The 19,347-nt window shown below is 37.6% G+C and overlaps 1 protein-coding gene across 4 annotated transcripts in view; it reads left to right on the top strand.

The window, feature by feature from the left end:
* Positions 1-19,347, top strand: part of ECPAS (Ecm29 proteasome adaptor and scaffold) — a 119,858-nt gene that overhangs the window by 17,741 nt on the left and 82,770 nt on the right. For all 4 annotated transcript variants that reach the window (XM_084779192.1, XM_084779191.1, XM_084779189.1 and 1 more), the window contains 4 exons: positions 8,105-8,235; positions 15,092-15,208; positions 17,129-17,247; positions 18,608-18,757. In XM_084779192.1, the coding sequence (XP_084635318.1) occupies positions 8,105-8,235; positions 15,092-15,208; positions 17,129-17,247; positions 18,608-18,757 (517 nt within the window). The remainder of the gene's footprint in view (positions 1-8,104; positions 8,236-15,091; positions 15,209-17,128; positions 17,248-18,607; positions 18,758-19,347) is intronic.

The following is a 19,347-nucleotide window of genomic DNA, read 5'->3' as shown; positions in this document are numbered from 1 at the left end:
CTTGAATACATGATCTTATGGCTTCAGCCTTCTGGGCGCTGCAATCACAAGTATGTGCCATGTGCCTTCATCACACATTCTGTCTTATAATGCTTTGTTTTTGGTATACAGGTAATCAATTCATTGTTATATATTGATACATTCTAGTAATTTATCTGTAGATTAATTTGGATTTCTGTGTGCAGATCTACAATCTGAAGATAATAAAAATATTCTTTCCAATCTAATGTATTTTATTTATTTTAGTCTTATTTTGAATAAAGTTTGCAGCAAACATTTGAGTAGAATTATTTAATTTTTTTTGGTAGTGCTAAAGATTGAATTTACAGCCTTGCACATACTAGATAAGTGCTTTACAGATGACTTACACTCGTAGCCCTTGAATGTAGTAGTAACAATAATAAAATAATATAATAATAAGAACAACAACAGCAATAATTATTATCTTGATTTTTCAAGACAGGGTTTCTCTGTATAGCCTTGGCTGTCCTGGACTAACTCTGTAGACCAGGCTGGCCTTGAACTCAGAGAGATTCGCCTGCCTCTTCTCTGAGGTCTGGGATCACAGGTGTGGACCACCATGACCAGCTATAGTTCTCTGTTTTAAAAAAGATTTATTTGGGGTTGGGGATTTAGCTCAGTGGTAGAGTGGTTAGCTAGCAAGCACAAGGACTTGGGTTCAGTCCTGTGCTCTGGAGGGGAAAAAAAGACAAAATAACAAAAAGACCACAAACAAAACAAAACAAAACAAAAACCTCCAGGATAACACCAATAAAAAACAAACAACAAATCCAGCCAACTAAACCAAAGATTTATTTTTGTTTTATGTGTGAGTGCTTGCCTGCATATATGTATGTGTACCGTGGCTTTCCTGGTGCTCACAGAGGGCAGAAGAGCTCTCTGTGGGTATTGGGAACTAAACCCAGGCCCTCTGCAAGGCCAGCAAGTAGTTTTAACCACTGAGCCATCTTTTCAGTCTCTGAATAGAATTCATACTAGTGAACCTTTCTTTGCTGTTCCCAAAATAAGAGAGAGTGTAGATAGTATTTTATCATTAATTACATTGTTCACTGTAAATTAAAAAAAAATCCTAATCAGATTAAGGAAATTCTCTTTCTAATCTTAGACATGGATAGTTTATTCTTATCTTATCAACCTGAATACCTTTTAAAAAATATATTGAAATATTACAGGATTTTTTAATCTTAATTCTGTTAGTATAGTTTACATTGGTTTAAAGTGTTAATCTGACTTTTTAAACATTCTTGAAGTAAGCCCAGCTTTAGCACATGATGTGTTATTATTTTTGTGTAACACCTGATTTGCTTTGCTATTTGACTTACAGTTTTTATTATTTTATTTGCCTTTTATTTACTTCTGCTTTTTTGGTATATATATATATATATACACACATATAATAAATAATATCATTATAACTTTGTACAGTATATGTTAATTCTTGGACTGGAGAGATGACTCAGTAGGTAAAGGCACTTTATTTTACTAACAAGCTTGACAACCTTGAATTTGATAGTGTGCTCTCTGGAGTCATGTGGTTGCAACCGGGAATCTGTCCCGCAACTTGCCTTTTAACTTCCAATAACTGTTGGCACATGGGATTTTAGCTCCCAGGCCTGGCTTAGTTTTCTTTTGGTGGGAAATGGAGGCGCTAACATCCAGCATAGGATTCCTACTGCCTGTGAGATTCTACAGTTAGTCTTAGCATGTGCTCTGAAACTGAAACCTGGGCGAATTCCTCATTTATACTGTTATGTTATTTTATGTTTTGTAGTAGTAAGCTTTTTAAAAAATGAGGTAAAATTTAAGTAATAAAATGAGAAAGTGGGGCTGGAGAGATAGCTCAGTGCATAAGAGCATATATGGTTCTTTCAGAGAACTAAATTTGGGTCCTTGCACCCCTGATGTGTGGCTCATCGCCACCAGCTCCAGGGTTTCTGATGCCCTCTTCTGATGACTTAGACCATTATATGTGTGTGCCTGTGCTTGCACACATACTCACATGATATTAAAAAACAGTATTTTTAAAAGGAGAAAGTGCACTTATCCCAGCTTTCATTACTCTTTGTTTCCTGACTGGATAAAATTAGACCAGCTTCATTACACTCTTGTTACCATCCATGTCTTTCCTGTTCTGATGGACTGTGTCCCCACACTAGATCCAAAATAACCTTTTTTTTTCTCGAGGTAAATTTTTTCTTATTAAATCACAGCAGTGAGAAAAATAACCAAGTCCTTTCCAACTCTGTGAATACAGTAAGGATTTTCTTTTTCCCTTTTCTCTTTCCCTTTTTGATGCTGGGATTTCAACCTAGGATTTTGAACATAGTTAAGTATACGTTGTGGTGTAAACTAAACATGTCGCCCTCCAAGTCTTTCCCCACAGCCTCCTTTCTTTCCTTTCTCTCCTTTCCATCCCCCTTTCTCTAGCCAGGGTCTCATCGTGCACTTGAGGTTAGCCTCAACTCTTCATCCTTCTGCCTCAGCCCTTTGCATGCTGAAGTTACATCCTCTATCATGCTTGGCCCAAATCTATCTTTAATCATATTTCAGAACAAATTTTGAGTTTCTAATAATTAATTGAACTGTTTTGTGCTCATGCTTTAATATTGTCTTTGTTTTATTATACAGTGAACAAAATTTAAAGACTCTGGGAAAAAATTAAATTTCCTATATTCCTCCATATGCTAAAGGAAAATTTTAGATAGATTAAAAGACTTGAATACAGAAAGCAAAATCATAAGGTATTAGAAAAAAATATAAATATATGTTAGTTCTCTCCACGGCTACTTCTAGATTCAGTACTTCAGAGTCTAGGAGGATACACTGGACTCAACAACTATTTGTACTCCCTGGTTAGATGTGTTACAGTGAAGCCAAAAGGAGAATGTGTTTGCAGTGAAGGACCCGTGTACAAGCTTCCCCGACTCCTCTGCTGGCGTCACACACAACAGGCTTTTAATTCTTGTCACAGTGAGTTGATGAGTGGCGACATATATGAAATGGTGTCGACTAAGGATACTTATTAGAGACTGAGTGTCAGATTTTTCATTTGGAGCTGGTGATATTGGCATCCTTTGCCATGTACCAGAATGAGCCAGGAAAGCCAGTATTTAGCATAAAACACATTACATGTAAAATCAGTTCAGACATGGGGAGCCATACTCCTGAACCAGGTTTCCAGATGTCAAGCAGATCTACTGTTTTAATTTTTTTCTATACATTGTAATTCTTAAAACAAGAATCTTGGCATGATAAAAGCATTCTAAGCATGACTAGAAGAAACTAGAAACTCCATAAAGTGAAGTAATGGTAAATTGAACTTTAGTCCCAGCTCTTGAAGGCAGAGATAGGTCGATCTCGGTGAGTTCAAGGCCTGCCTGGCCTCCAGAGTTCCAGAACAGCCACGGTTCTTTGGAGAGACCCTGCCACAAAACAAAACAAAAAAACCAAACCAAAACGGAGCCTATCTCAAGACAACAAAAAAGGGAAAGGCAAACTGTAATGTTATGTTCCAGTTTTTAGGTTTTATAATATTATATGAATAAAGAATAGCAGTTAAAATATGTTTGCTATATTTGGAATACAGAGATGTGTGCATGTTCTTCAGTGAAATGCTTACTCTCCAAGCAAGAGGTCCCGAGAGTGACCCCCAGCAGCCACATAAAAGCCAGAGGGTGGCATGTGGCTGTAGCGGGAGTGCTGGGCCGCACAGCAGGACCTCTGGGGCATGCTGATTAGCTCGATTGGTGGCCTTGAGATTGAGTGAGAGGTTTTGTCTCAAAAACTGAAATGGAGAGCAATGGAGGAAGATAGCTGTCATTGACTTCTGACCTCCACACACAGTGAGCCTGCGCATGTGTACAGCACATACACATATGTACATTGAGTCAGTTACTTTTCCTGTTGCTGTAATAAAATGCCTAACAAAAGCAACTTAGTGAAGGAAGAAGACACACAGGAATTTGAGGCAGCTGGTCACATTCGCACCTACAGTTGGGCAGCAGAAGTGAGTGGTTAGATTTAACTCACTTTGTCCCTTTGATTCAACTTGGGACTCCAGTCATGAAATGGTACCACCTGCATCCATGGTGGGCCTTCCAACCCATTTGACTGAATTTACAAGCTCCTTCATTCATCTCCACCTGCATCCATGGTGGGCCTTCTAACCCATTTGACTGAATTTACAAGCTCCTTCATTCATCTCCGAGGTGACTCTAGATTCTGTCAAGTAGACAGTATTGATCACCTCTTTCTCTCACATATGCATTAACTTTGCCCCTCCCTCCACCCCCCCACATTTAACTGATTGTTTAAAAGAAATAGTCATGCGTCTAATTTTCTCATAAGAATTTTCTTATAAGTAAAAAAAATGGGAGTTTGAATAGAAAAATAATAAAAGTGTGAGAAAGATGGGACTTGTTCTTGTCTCAAATTCTGTGTATCATCTGTTAGAACCTACCATGATGATTTGGAGAATATCATTCTTGCAGCTAACAGCTTATGAAAGGTAGATGTGAGTTTTAGATTCTCTTCGACTCTTTAGAACATATATATGGTCCTATCTTTTCCTAATTTTGAAAAGGTCCTTTTGAGATATTTTGTTGATGTTTGTTGCTATATTTACAATGAAATTTCATTTATTTTCTTGCTTCTCTCCCCTGCCTCCTCTGCCTCTTCCTGGAGACAGAACTTCATGGATCCCAGCCTAGGCTACCCTTGAACTTGCCAAGGATGCCCTTGAAATTAAAATCCTCTTGTTGACCTCCCCTAAGTGCCACAATGCTTGGTTTAATATGATATTGAGCTTTCTACCAGTGGATCCACACACTCCTCCAGCCCAGTATTTCTATTGTTTCTGAAAGCTGTAAGTCCACATTGAGAGGTTTCCCCTGCTATGTTATACTACGTGGAAGAATAAAAGTCGAAGAGGGCTCACAATCTTAGGAAGAAAAAAATACATGTATGTCCTTCCTCATGTGTGGAGCTTAGCCTGTTGTGAGTGTGTGCATGTGTGCATGTGTGTTTAGTGATGCATGCATCATATCGTGTATATGGAAGCAGAAGACAACTTGCAGGAATTCTCTCCTTCCACTTTGTGATTCAGGGAATCAACTCAGGTTGTCAGGCTTGGCAGCAAGCACCTTTCCTCTCTGAGCCATCTCTGTGTATCCTACTCCCCTCTTTAAGACAGATTCTTGCTATGTGGGTAGGGTGGCCTTCAACATCTTAGCCCCCTGACTCAGCCTTCAACATGCTAAGATTACAGGACTGTGTTAATCACATCCAGCTTGATTAGCTTTTACTTAAAAGTACATAGTGTCTTTAAAAGGTGACCCTATTAGTTGTGCTCTGCTCCTTTCTAAACGTTGACGGCTCTGCCTCTGCCTGTTTGAGAAGTACCCATTTTGATGCTCTTTGTATTACCATATCCCATTACAAGTGAGTATATGAAAGATGACCACAACATAGCTTCCTTTTTTTTTTTTTAAACATTGCCATAGGTCTTTCTAGGTTAAATTGTTAGGAAAATTTAATTTTCTGTCAAGCAGATGGGCAGTTTTTAGTGCCTAAGAGCTGTAGTACACTGAAGAATATGCTCTTTACCTGTGCCTTTCACAGATGCTGTGGTTGAATTCACCATTTCTAAGGATTTCTTTTACAGCCAGGCTGTGGTGCTTCATGCCTTTAATCTCAGCACTAAAGGAACAGAGGCAGGGGGATCTCTGTGAGTTTGAGGCCAGCTTGGTCTACAGAGTGAGTTTTAAGACAACCAGGGCTACACAGAGAGACCCTGTCTTGAAAAACAAAACAATTTCTTTTACAACAATACTGAACCTTTATTAAGGAGAATCATCTGGTCTAGTACTCCCAGAGGTTACCTGCCTACTTTTGATTTTTTGTTCTGTTTTCCCTTTCTTCTTCTTCTTTTTTCTTCTTTAAAGCCCACCCTATTATTAATTTCTTAAGCTAAACTTGAACTGTACTTGGGATTTTACTAGGATGGGTATGCATGCATCTTTTGTTCTCCCAAGATCCTGCTCAAGGCTGCGTTTAGTAGTTAATTGTAGCCTCTCTGGGCAGTATCTTGGTTTGCCCCTTTCCCCTGCTCTCCCTGTGGCTTTTCATGATCTTGGCAGTATTGACCCAGGGACCCTGTAGAGTGTCTTTCAATTTGGATTTTCTGGTGTCTTACCAACAAATAGACTAGGGTGATGGGTTTTGGAATGAATACAAGAGTGCTAAAATGTCTTTCTTGTTACATCTCAGCATGCATACATTACATGATGTTATGCAGATTAAAAATGAAATAGTGGGGCTGGAGAGATGGTTTATGGGTTAAGAGCACTGGCTGCTTCCAGTGCTCTAGTGTCTTCCAGAGGACCTGGGTTCAATTCCCAGAATCTACATGACAACTTATAACTGTCTGTAATTTCAGTTCCAGGGGACCAGACACCTTCTTCAGATAGACGTGCAGATTAAACACTAGTGCCACAAGTTAAAAAAAAAATAATTCTTAGTATGTTATAAAACTTGGCTGATTGTCAGTCAGTAGGTAGTCTTGAGTTTCATTTATATGACTCCTGATGCCTGTCTATTGGCTAACCTTATTTTTATTACTTGAAGTAAATTTCAGTAAATATATCAATTCACCTGAAAATGTTTTTGTTTTTATCACTACATAATAAAGACTTTAAAAATATGTTTTCAAATTGAGGTATAGTTGGCATGATGTCCAGATCAAGATATAGAACATTCTCAGCTTATTCTCACTGATAATTTTTTATAAGTGATTTGTGGTGCGAGTGTGAGTGTGTGCGTGTGTCCGTGTGTGTGTTTGCAGATATGTACCCTCATACACAGGGAGCCTAGCAGTGGTTTTGGGGGTCTTGCTCTATTTATACTGTATTCACCCAAGACAGGGTCGCTCATCAGCAAGCTCCAGTGACCCTGCTGTGTCTATGTGTTCACAGTCTTAGGGTGGTAGGTGTGCATGTGACTATACCCAGGTTTTTACCTGAGTTCTGATTGTTTGAACTAAAATCTTCATGCTTGCACAGCAAGAGCTCTTACTTGTTGAGCCATCTCCATCTCTTTTTGAGACAGTATCTTTTTAAATATTTTATTAATTTATTCATAGTACATCTCAATTGTTAGCCCATCCCTTGTATCCTCCCATTCTTCCCTCCCTCCCACTTTCCCCCTACTCCCTTCGCCTATGTCAGTGACTGTATATTGTTACATAACCAGCCTGGCCTTTAACTTAGAGCCATCCTCCAGCCTCAGCCTTCCACATGCTGGGATTAGTTAAGCACCACTGTGCTCAGTACCACTCATAGTTTTTGTAAGAGTTTTTGAGAAACAAATCTCTCATTACTGCATCATTTTTTTTTCAATGCTGAGGGTCAAACCTATGTCCCAAGATGCTTAATACCTTAAAAAAAAAAAAAAGACAGTAATTTGTAGTCAGGTATTTGGCATTTGTGTGAGTTCCCTTCTCTGTCACCTTCCCCTCTGTCCTATAGTATATTGATCAAAGCTACATGATGGCTTGTGTAATAATTACATCTACATTTTACAGATCATACCCCATGGTCTTGTCCAACATGGTACTCACTGTAGCTTTCCTGTGGGATACTTGTCTGTGATTTTCTAATTTTCTAATTCAGCCCCCAAACAGTAGTCAGTGATTCTGTCTTTGGAGAAACTTCATCAGTTAGGTAGTCCCTGACATCTACTTAAAGTTATTCTTTTGTATTCTGCCTGGTCTAGAAGATTCCTTAAGAAAATATTGTGTTTGTTCTTCAAAACTAAGACTTTGAGGAAGACCAAGGAACTTTGAATGTAGGAAGGAATTCCATTACTTTTGGTATTCTCCTTTCTAGAGATTAAGTGTCTAAAAACAGACCTTTTTAAGAAGTACTTTCTGGTTGTGTCAGAATCATTTGTCTATGGGGCTAGTCTGTTTGAAGTTCTTGACTGAATGATCTACAGTACAGGGAAAAAAAAAAAAAGAATTAAATCATAAAAATAGGGTGGTTGTGTTTGGTTTGCCAAGTTCTCTTGTCTTCTTTTTATATTATAGATCAGCTCGAACGGGTCTTTTTACGACTTGGCCATGCTGAAACAGATGAACAGTTACAAAACATTATATCTAAGTTCCTTCCTCCTGTTTTGCTCAAACTGTCCAGCACCCAAGAAGGAGTACGGAAAAAGGTAAGCATGTTCAGGTCCATTTGGGAAATAAATGACGAATAAGTGGATATATATATATATATATCATGAAATGAGTTTTTTATTCCCATTGTTGAAATATAGGCTTATAATCCTAATCACACCCTTTCCCAATGTATGGTAAGTCTAAGAGTCAATATTCATAATGACAGTTTAAATGCTTAATACAACTGCCTTCACTACCCATTGTTGCTTGTTACCAGTGTCAGGTAATTTAATCAAGACAATTATCTGGACTGAGCTAAAACCTAATATGAAAGCCAGTTTAGAAAGGGAAAATATTCTTTAATCATTAGTTGGATTGCAGATATATCCTTAAATGTAATAAAGAAAAGCAAATAAATTATTTGAAAGCTAACTATTCTTATATAAGTTATACTTTACACTCTACAAAATGCTGTTTCAAAAGGCTATGTAATTATAATATCACTATTTTATTTTTAAGTTATTCTACATGGAACTTGCCCATTTAGCCCCCACCCCTCCCCCCCATATATTTGTGATAGACCTTCTGGTCTCTTAGCATCATCAGGTTTCCTCTCTTGAGACTGACTTGAATATGTACCATAAGAGGCCTGATTTGAGTTCAAAGGGAAGGGCATCTCTCAAAATGTCTGTTTTGTTTGTTGTATGAAAGGATGAACAGTCTTACCATATATTCTTATCCTTATATTTGCTGAGATAGAGTGTGTTTGGTCATGCCATTTTCCTATTTAAAGCACTTTTCTTGCTCGCAGGGTAGCAAAGGCCCTTTACAAATTGATGTCATTTGCTTAGTGTTATTGGTTTGGTTATTTACTGAAGGTCTTCTGTATGCCTTATGGTTCATGCTTGTATTTGTTACTTTTCTCTGCTGCTGAGACAAAATACTACTAAAGGAAGGAAGAATTTATTTTGGATCAAAGTTTAAGAGAGGATGACTAGAAGGCATGGTAGCAAGACCGTGAAGGCAGTTGCTCCTGTTCTGTTTACTCAGTAAGCAGAGAATGGGTGGGAAGTGAGGCCTGGCTACACACCTGCTCCCCAGGGACCAACTTCTGCCAGGTAGATGTCCTCTCCTCAGAAGGTTTTACTTTTTGAAACAGCATCATTAGGTGGGTGATAAGTAATAAATACATGGGTATTTTGTATTTGTTAAGAGGGAAAAAGAGAGGAGTAGATGAAAGAACACGGGGGTGTGGTTATTGACTGACTGTGGATTGATGGGAGGGCTCTTGGTAAGCAAGAGGAGAGATCTACCAGGGTCAGAGATGGTGGATTCTGAGCTGGGACTGACTGTGATGTCCTTTGGGAACTAAACAGGCCACAGAGATTTCTTCAGTGGATGAGAGGATGGGGTTAGGAGAAAACAGGATTCTAGGGCACAGATTGGAAAGGGTGGTAGTGATATCCTTACTTGTCTGCTGGAGTTCAGGAAGTAGCCAGAGAACCATTGTATTAGCTTAGGCTGAGTATTTTTAGTAGATTAAAAAACCCAAATAACTTGTTTACTTAAGATATTTTTTTTTTTGTATTTAGATTTTTGTAGGAAATTATCCTTCTCTAGTCATCTATTAATTTTAGGTTGTATGTCATTTATTTTTGTTATACTGTTTATCATATTATACTTCCAAGTGGAGGCATTTTATTCTTGTTTTTCAAGTTTTTTGTATGTTTGTATGTGTATGTGGGTATGTGCATGTTTGTATGTGCATGTGACCACATACATTTAATGGCTAGAGATTGATGTTGGGTGTCTGTCCCAGTTGCATAGCACCTTTTAAATATGTTTAAAGGTTTTTAAAGTTTTAATTTGTCTGCATGGGTGTTTTGCCTGCATGAATGAAGAAATGTATGCCATGTGGATGCCTGGTGCCCACTGAGGCCAGAAGCGGGTAACAGATGCCCTGCAGCTGGAGTTACAGATGCTGTGAGCCACCATGTGGGTGCTGGGAACTGAATCGGGGTGCCCTAAAGCAGCAGCCAGTGCTCTGACCCCTGCACTATCTTTCCAGCTCTTCCTTCTTACTCCTTGAGGCATGAGCTCTTACTACTCCTGGACCTCACTGATTCAGCTAGACTGGTTGGCCAGTGAGCCCCAGCGGTCCTGCTGGCTTCATCTCTCCAGCAAGGTGTATGTGGCATCACACCCAGCTTTTGTCCTTTTCCTTTTCTTCTTTTCTTTTTTGTTTTTTTTCCTTTCTTTGTTTCTTTCTTTCTTCCTCCCTCCCCCTTTGGTTTTCAAGACAGGGTTTCTCTGTGTAGCCTTGGCTGGCTGACCTAGACTTACTTTGTAGACCAGGCTGGCCTCGAACTCACATTGATCCAGCTGCCTCTGCCTCCTGAGTGCTGGGATTAAAGGTGGGTGCCACCACACCAGGCTGCTTTTTTTTTTTTTTTTAAACATGGGTTCTGGGAGGGTGAACTCAGGCCTACATAGCAAGCAGTTTACTCACTGAGTCATCTTCTTAGCTCTTATCCTAGTTTTATTGGTCACTACTATCAAAATTAAGTATTTGTTTGTTTGTTTGCTTGCTTGTTTATTTATTCATTTATTTATTGTGCTGGTCTCTAACTTGGTGCCTTCTACATGCTTGACAATAAATGTACCACTCAGCGTACCCCTGCCCTAGGGTTATTTGAGCTGTTTTAAAAAGCATTCCAATGATTAGGTTTTTCCTTTTGTAATTGCACTCTTCTATTTTCTTTAAATTATTTTCCTTTGTCTTATATAGGATCTTGATATGATAGTGTAATGGCTATTATATGTTAAAATTTTTCCTTATAGAAGAATTTTATTTTTATGGTAGTGTAATAATGATTATTTGTTAAGAAAAGTAGTAAGGAGTTATAGGTTTATAAGATAATGTGAAACAGTTTTTTTTCCCCACACATTACAGATGAAGATAAATTTAGAATGACTAATGTACTTTTTTATTTGTTTATATGTTTACTTATTTTTATTTATTTATTTTTTGAGATAGAATTTCACTATGTAGCCCTGGCTATCCTGGAACTCTATGTAGACAAAGATGGCCTTAAACTCAGCCTTTCTATGTGCTTGGATTAAAGGTGTGCACCTCCACTGCCCAGCTCAATTATTGAATTTTTAAAAGACCAAATAATGAGTGAGCCAGGATTCAAAATTTAAAATGCAAGCTTGGTCACCTAATAAAAATTAAAAAAAAATTAATTACATATTTTCAAGAATGTTCAGAATGAATACAAACCTGTTTTTTAGTTTGTCTTAGCTATTCGGGTTATAGTTATGATGACATGCAGTATTTGCTTTTAGTTTTGATTTAATTACTAACAACATTGTTTTTAGTTTTGAAGTATTTGATGCAAATTATTCTTTGTTTTATTTTATTCTGGACTGTGTTGAAACTTAAAACAAATTTTTGGTGGTATTTTGGATGGCTACACGAAGACCATGTTTTCTAACATTGAGTTACATCTTCAGTCCTAAAGTGTATGAGATTAACAATTTTTTCTTGTTTGTGTGATATGGAGCTTAGTCTGTCCTGAGGCTATTTGCTGGTAATACTCCACAGTTACACCTTGAGAGACTGCCTTCTAGCCTTGTGTATTGACAGCCAGGGATTACACCCTCCTACAGTGGTAGTTTTCCTGTTTATTATTTTTGGCTTTATGCATGTTGATATATAGTTTTAACATTTTATTATTAATTTCAGGATCCTTTTTCCCATTTGTAGGACTTAAATGAAAAGCTATGCCAGAGTGGCACAGTGTTAAAGTATACCAGAATTACGTATTGTTTCCTTTCTCCCCAGAATGACCAAAATTATTGGGCAGTGTCTCAATTTAGCATTCTGTGAGGTGCTCTAATTATTCCTATTATATAGATGAAAAAACTGAGATTCATAGGAGGTAAGAAAATTTACCTCATGTCACATGACTAACAATGCACTTAATAGGGACTTAATGGACAAGTAATTTAAAAATTAAGCTGGTTGCTTCCATTTACTGCTGTGTTAATGGCTACACATGTTAAATTTTTACTGTGTTTATGAAGGTAAATTTAGTTAATCCAAAGTCAAAGTAAGTAGAGGTTATAAATGGTTCTGAAAGCAGTAATAGAACTTTTCTTGTGTGGTATTTTGATTTTTTTGACAGTGAACTCTTGATATGTATCTCTACTTTGACAATATGTAGTTGTGCCCTGTTATGCTTTATAAATTATAGGAACTGTAATAATTGTCATTTGATTAGTATTATTAATAAAAGGTATAGATATTGAGCACAAATTTAGAATGTAATTTTTTCTCTTTTTCAAAAATTTTTTTATTTTATTTTTACTTTTATGTGCATTAGTGTTTTGCATGCATGCCTGCCTGCATGAAAATGTCAGAGCTTGGAGTTACAGACAGTTGTGAATCGCCATGTAGGTGCTGGGGATTGAACGTGGGTCCTCTGGAAGAGCAAACAGTACTCTTAACTGCTGAGCCATCTCTCCAGCTCCACTTTTCCCTCTTTCATAATTATGTAAAATAAGACTTATGAAAGGTTTATTTATGTATTTTGGTATTTTGAGACAGAGTTGCTCTGTGGAATCCTGGTTGTCCTGGAACCCACTCTGTACACCAGGCTGGCCTTGAACACAGATCTGCCTGCCTCTGCTGCCTCCTGAACGCGGGGATTAAGGTGTGCCCCACCACTGCCTCCCAGCAAAAGATCTGTTTTTAAATAGAACTCATTTATACCATAATCTCAACCATGCATTTTTATTTTCTTTCACACTGGTGACTGGACTCAGAACCTTGTATATATTAAGCAGCCACTGCTTTTTTCTTTTTTTTTGAGCTGTCTTTAGTTCCTGTTAATATAGCCAGAATTTATTGTACTAATTTTGTTTATTGGCTTTGTGGAATTTTCAAGTCCTTATAATCAGTTTCATAATGTATATTACATTTAAGAGGATATTATATAAAATATCTATAGTTGGTGGATAAATTCTGTGAAAGAGAACTAAAAAGTGGGTTTTGTTTTTTTTGCTTTTGTTTGTACTAATTAGTGTGCTTTTCTTTTCTTCTTTTTTTTTTTTTTTTCATTTTTTCGAGACAATGTTTCTCTGTGTAGCCCAGGCTGTCCTGGAACTGGCCTCAAATTCAGAGTCCAGGCTGGCTTCAAATTCACAGAGATCCACTTGACTTGACCTCCTGCGTGCTGTAATTAGAGTTGTGTGCCACCACTGCCCGGCAGTTTTTAATGTAAGGAAAATGAGGGTTGCTAAGTAGAATTCTGTTATGGTTAACTTTTTTGTTCAGAATCATTAGAAAAGCAGAAAGTTAATGCCTGGTCATATTTGATGTTAGCAAGTTTGGGGAACAATTTGCGCTCTCAAATACTACTGGTAGTAGTATAAATTGTCAGCATCATCTTGCAAGCTACTCGGAAGTATCTGCTCAAACTGGGCATGTGTATAACCTCATGACACTTACAGTCTTAGGTTTGTATCTAACTAAAATAATCACACACACACACACACACGCATGTCTAAAAATACTCATGCCAGCACTATACTTACCCAAAACTGTAGCTTTCACTAACGTGTGCTTTGAGACTTCAATGCATATTTTGGAAATGATTTATCATAGATGTAGCCTTCCAGAAAAACTGTTCAGTCTTTCTTAGTTGAAATTTTAAAAAAAAGTATCATTTCTCAGTGTTCAGTTCTTCTCTTTCAGAACATAATATGTTGGAGGTCATTTATTGGAAACTTGTATATTTTCCTTTCTTTCCATAGGAATTGTTGATGTGTTAATTTCTACTTTTATTTCTTCTCCACTAAAAGGGGATGAGCAAAGTTTCTACTTTATTTATTATTTATTTATTAATTTTTTTAAGACAAGGTTTCTCCATGTAACCTTGGCTGTTTTGAACTCTCTTTGTAGACCAGGCTGGCCTTGAACCCTCAGAGATCTACCTGCCTTTCCCTCCCTGAGTGCTGGGATTATAGGTGTGCACTATTGTATCCTGTTAGGTTTGTTATTATTATTATTTTTTTTACTTGGATTCTTTGGTGTTATCAGATGATTTTTCAGGATAAAGTAAACATACTTCAGTGTTTTGCTAAATTCTATTATAATTCAGACCCTGTTTTTATGAATTCTTACCACTCTGGGCATCAGCTAGATATAATTTGTCATTCTTTTAGACTCTTGTTCCTTTTTAATATAGATTTTCGTTTTTAAAACAAGTATTTCATTTATTATAGTTGATTCACATTACATCCCAGTTGTTCTTCCCTCACTCTTATTTTCCCTTTCCCACCCTTCCTCCTTCTTTGGCTCTGTTCTCCTCCCCTAGACCTCTGACAGGGCCCTCCTTCCCTCCTGTCTGGCCAGAGCCTTTCACACTAGGATATTCTGCATCCCTTTCCTCTGTTCTCACAGGGCCTCTCTGCCAAGGGGAAGTGACCAAATCGTGGGCACCCCGTGGAGAATGAGCTGCCCATTGGCTACGTCTGAGCAGGGGCTCTAGGTTCCCTGCGTGCACTGTCCTTGGTTGGGGCATCAGCTTGTGCAGGCGCCCCAAACTGATTTTCTGCTTGAGCTTTATCTAATCCCTAGAGCTCAGTGTTCCTACAACATTTTCTCAGAAGGACTTCTTAATTTCACAGACCAAGTGTATCTAGAAACAGTAGAATCTTACACTTTGCATTCTAATGATATTCTTGGTATCTTGCAACAGGCAGATATTGTGTTTCTGATTCTGATACATTCCTCTCTGAGATACCAACTTTATGTTCCTTAAAAGAATGAAATAGCTATATCTAAGAAATGAATTTATTTTAAAGATATGATTGGTAACTTCAGTTGTTCTGGGTTTGCTTTAGGTAATGGAACTGCTTGTCCATCTGAATAAACGGATAAAAAGCCGCCCCAAAATACAACTCCCAGTAGAGACACTATTGGTTCAATACCAGGACCCTGCTGCAGTTTCTTTTGTCACGGTGAGAGTTATTCTGGAATTTTTTTCTTATAGTAAGTCTTCTGTATGTTTAGGTGATGTATATTGGCAAGCTTAGAATTTCATTCTTAGACCATACCTAAGTGAAACAGTTTTCTTTACTGGTGTGCTGTTCTCTCCCTGAGTGCTGAGTCACAGGTAATACTGCTTCAACGTGGTAATGAGTAGTCATTTATTGGGCAAAGAAATGGTGAAATGACTTTCAGGTATTTAATATAAAAGCTGATTTGACTCATACAGGTTCTGAACAATGTAAACTCCTAGAAATTTAGAGTAGAATCGCAGTTATCAGAAGTTGAGGACAGGTTAGTTAGCCAGGTACTAAGTTAGGGAACAGGAGCTTCTGGTGTGCTGTTGCTCAGAAGGTGACTGTGGGCAACAGTGTGATATATTTTGTTTGTTTGTTCGTTTGTTTGTTGAGACAGGGTTTCTCTTGTAGTCTTGGCTGTCCTGGACTCTCTTTGTAGATCAGGCTGGCTCTGTAGATCCACCTGCCTCTGTCTCCCAAGTGCTGGGATTACAGGAGTGCGCCACAGTACCCAGCTAGCAGTGATATTTTACATACACAGCTGTGTAGAGGTGCCCAGTGTGGTGGTGGGACCTGTGGTCCGTTGAGTTCTTAGGTTTAAGAGGAGCATTGCTTGAGCTCAGAAATTCAAGACCAGCCTGAGCAGTATGGTGGGATGCTCTTCTTGAAAACAAGCACAGGAACAGTAAAATAATAGGCAGAAAGCTAGAACAAAGGCTTGAAATGATAAATATTTAAGGTTATGTTTAAGGTAATGGAAACATTATATAATGTATACATAAATTTAAATGTCACATGGTACTCTATAATATGTGTAATTAAAAAAAATTTTTTGTGGTGCTGTGGATTAAACCAAACACCTTTTGCATGTAAGGCAAGCATTCTACTGAGCTATATCCCAACCCAATACATAACATTTTTGTTTGTATGTAAATAACAGTGATTTGATTCTTAGTGATTTGTATATTAGACAAATCTGAAAACAGTGTAGGGTTATAGTAAGTAGGCATAATAAATGCAATACTCTTTCTGATATGTATACTCAAAAGGTGCTCTTTTTTTTTTTTATCGTGGAGTAAATCTGAGACTGGCAAGTATTCTGCTTCATTCCATTTCATGAAAACAAAATGAAAAAAAATGTTGATGTTATGTGAAGACAGATGGTGTTTTTTTCCTGGTTTGTTGTAATTTTTAACAATAGGACAAAGTTTCTCAAATTGTTTTATCAGATGTCACCAGGCTTTGGGAGGCGCTGTGGCTATTTTTGACATACATATCTATTATAGACCATGTCTTTCTTTTAAGTAAATACAAACATCGAGGCTGAATAACTGTGCAAATAGAAGGTCTTACGAAATCTGGTCATTTTTGTGGCGAATCCTTCATTTAAGCAACTAGCTTGTATAAATCTGCATTTTTATTTGTGGGTTTACTTTAGTTATAAATTTTGCATGGGTTAAAGAGCCACTGCTGAATTGTTACTGCAGTGAGGAACCAGCGTGCTGTGGTTTCTCAGGACAGGGAATGGAAGCCTGGGGTTTGTTACCATGTGATCTAGGGTTAATACAGCACAGGGAAGATCAGATGACAATGTTTGCTCAATTAGATAGGCTAAATGATTACTTTTTTCTTCCTAGTAACAGTAATTGCACATATGACTGCTTGAGCTTAAGTCACCTTCCGTACATAAAAGCCCACTTTAAAAGAAACAGTTTGAAAAAGTTGTGCTTAGGCTCTTCCTCTTGAGATGTAGTAATTTGGTTAAGTCGTAATAAACCTGTGGAGAGGATGGTTCTTGTGATGTTTTTGTTAGAACTAAAACTTACTGTAATCTTTTTTCCCTTTGTTCTCACTTGCCTTCTCTTACTGCATTAGAATTTTACTATAATTTATGTTAAGATGGGCTATCCTCGCCTACCAGTGGAAAAACAATGTGAACTGGCCCCTACGCTTCTTACTGCCATGGAAGGGAAGCCTCAGCCACAGCAGGATAGGTATGGCTTCCTCATTTACCTGTCTCCCAGATGCAAGAGTAACAACTTTTGCCTTTCAAATATAGGTCACACTTGGTTTTGCTTGGCAAATGGAAAGGTTATTTGCCTGAAAGATAGTTGAATTTTCTGTGATATTTTAGTTACTATTTTATTAATAGCATTATAAAGTTCTTGATACGAACATTGAAAAATGTGCAAGACTGATGACATTTTTCTAAGTTAAACTGCTTCAGTTTTTGTTATCTGTTTTTAAGTGGTTAATTTATGTGATGTTTAAATCTTTTTTATTGAGTCTGGAGAGATGGCTCAGTGGTTAAGAGCACTGACTGTTCTTTCAGAGGACCCGAGTTCAATTCCTATCCCCCACGTAGTGGCTCACAACCATCTGTTAACTCCAGTTCTAGGGGATCCAGCACCCTCCTCTGGCATCTGGGCACTAGACTATCCCTGTGGTGTACAGATAGATATACATGTAGGTGAAATACCCATACATGCATTAAATAACTAAAAACAAAAACAAAATAAACCGTTTTTCACCAAGACATTTCTATCTTGATGGATAAAACAATTCTTAGCAAATTTTGGAAACAATAGAGTATTATTAATATAGGCACTGGAAACATGAAAGGACTTAGATGACACCATTTGTTTCTGGACTTAGTGAAAAAAAAGATCTATATCTCAGACCTGCCAATTAGAAAGATGTTTTCAGTTCTAATTTATTTACTAATCAATCAGTTGTTTGCTAATGGTGTTGGGGATCAAACCCAGGGACCCATAAGCCTTGAACAAAAGATTACAGGTACTTATAATTAAAATTAGTAGTTGAATTAAACTTTTATTGAATAAATATGTTGAATTTTACTTTTATCTAAAATTTTATATGAAGTACCTTTTGGTAACATCAGGTCTACCTTATATGCATTTTTTCCTAGAGTTTTAAAGTGATGAACCACATTGACTAAATACCAAGTACCGCTTAATATTTTGAGTTTTTTGTTTGTTGCTTTTTGAGACAGGGTTTCTCTGGTTGTTCTGGAACTAGATTAGGTTGGCCTTGAACTCAGAGATCCACTGAGCTTTTTGTTTGTTGCTTTTTGAGACAGGGTTTCTCTGGTTGTTCTGGAACTAGATTAGGTTGGCCTTGAACTCAGAGATCCACTGGCCTCTGCCTTCTGAGTGCTGGGGTTCGGAAATCAAGGTCACTCCCTGAATCAGGACTTTGTTGTAGATAATTGGTATAAAAAAATGAATAGCTCCTGATAATAATTGCTAACTTTTATTAAGTGGTCTCTGTTCTGTTATTTGCATGTATAAAAATTGATTTGTAACGTAGCTGTAATAAACATTTTTCTTTCAGCTTAATGCATCTTTTAATACCAACCCTTTTTCACATGAAATACCCTGCTGAATCATCAAAATCAGCTTCTCCTTTCAATCTTGCTGAGAAACCAAAGACTGTGCAGCTGCTTTTGGACTTTATGTTAGATGTCCTTCTGATGCCTTACGGGTGAGTTAACAACAGCAGATGGTGACAAGCAGTGGTGTTTTTCACTGAATTTGCTATGTGGACATTATGTGCAGTTTTAAATGATTCAGCTCACTTGTGAATGGATGTATCTCCAAGGATTTACATCAGTCCGAAATGCTACAGACCACTTGTACTACATATTGGTTGTATGTGATTTTAGACTTCACCTGTCCCAAGCTGAGATCAATGTCAAGTCTCCTAGCACCTTGTACCCTTTGGAAATCATATCCAGCTTTTTTTGTTTGTTTGTTTGTTTTTTGTTTCATAGTTTTTGTTTTCTCAATGTCCTGAAGTCCTTTATACTGCTACCATTTAGTTTGGGATCTGTTCAGCTCTAACTACGATTTTGTTCTCATATCTGTAAAATGGGACTTTCTTTGGACCACCCTAATAATGACACAGAGACTTTTTATTAATTACATAAGGTTGGTCTTAGCTTTGGCATGTTCCACAATTAGCTCTTAACTTACACTGCCCTATTTGTATAAATCTACACTTTGCCGCGTGGCTCATACCTCTTCTTAGGCCTAGCTCCTTGTTCCTTCCTCCACATCTGGCTGGAAACACTC

Source organism: Acomys minous, assembly GCF_964271855.1.
Source record: "Acomys minous genome assembly, chromosome: 1".
Lineage (NCBI taxonomy): Eukaryota > Metazoa > Chordata > Mammalia > Rodentia > Muridae > Acomys > Acomys minous.
This window is presented reverse-complemented; position numbering and strand designations above follow the sequence as displayed.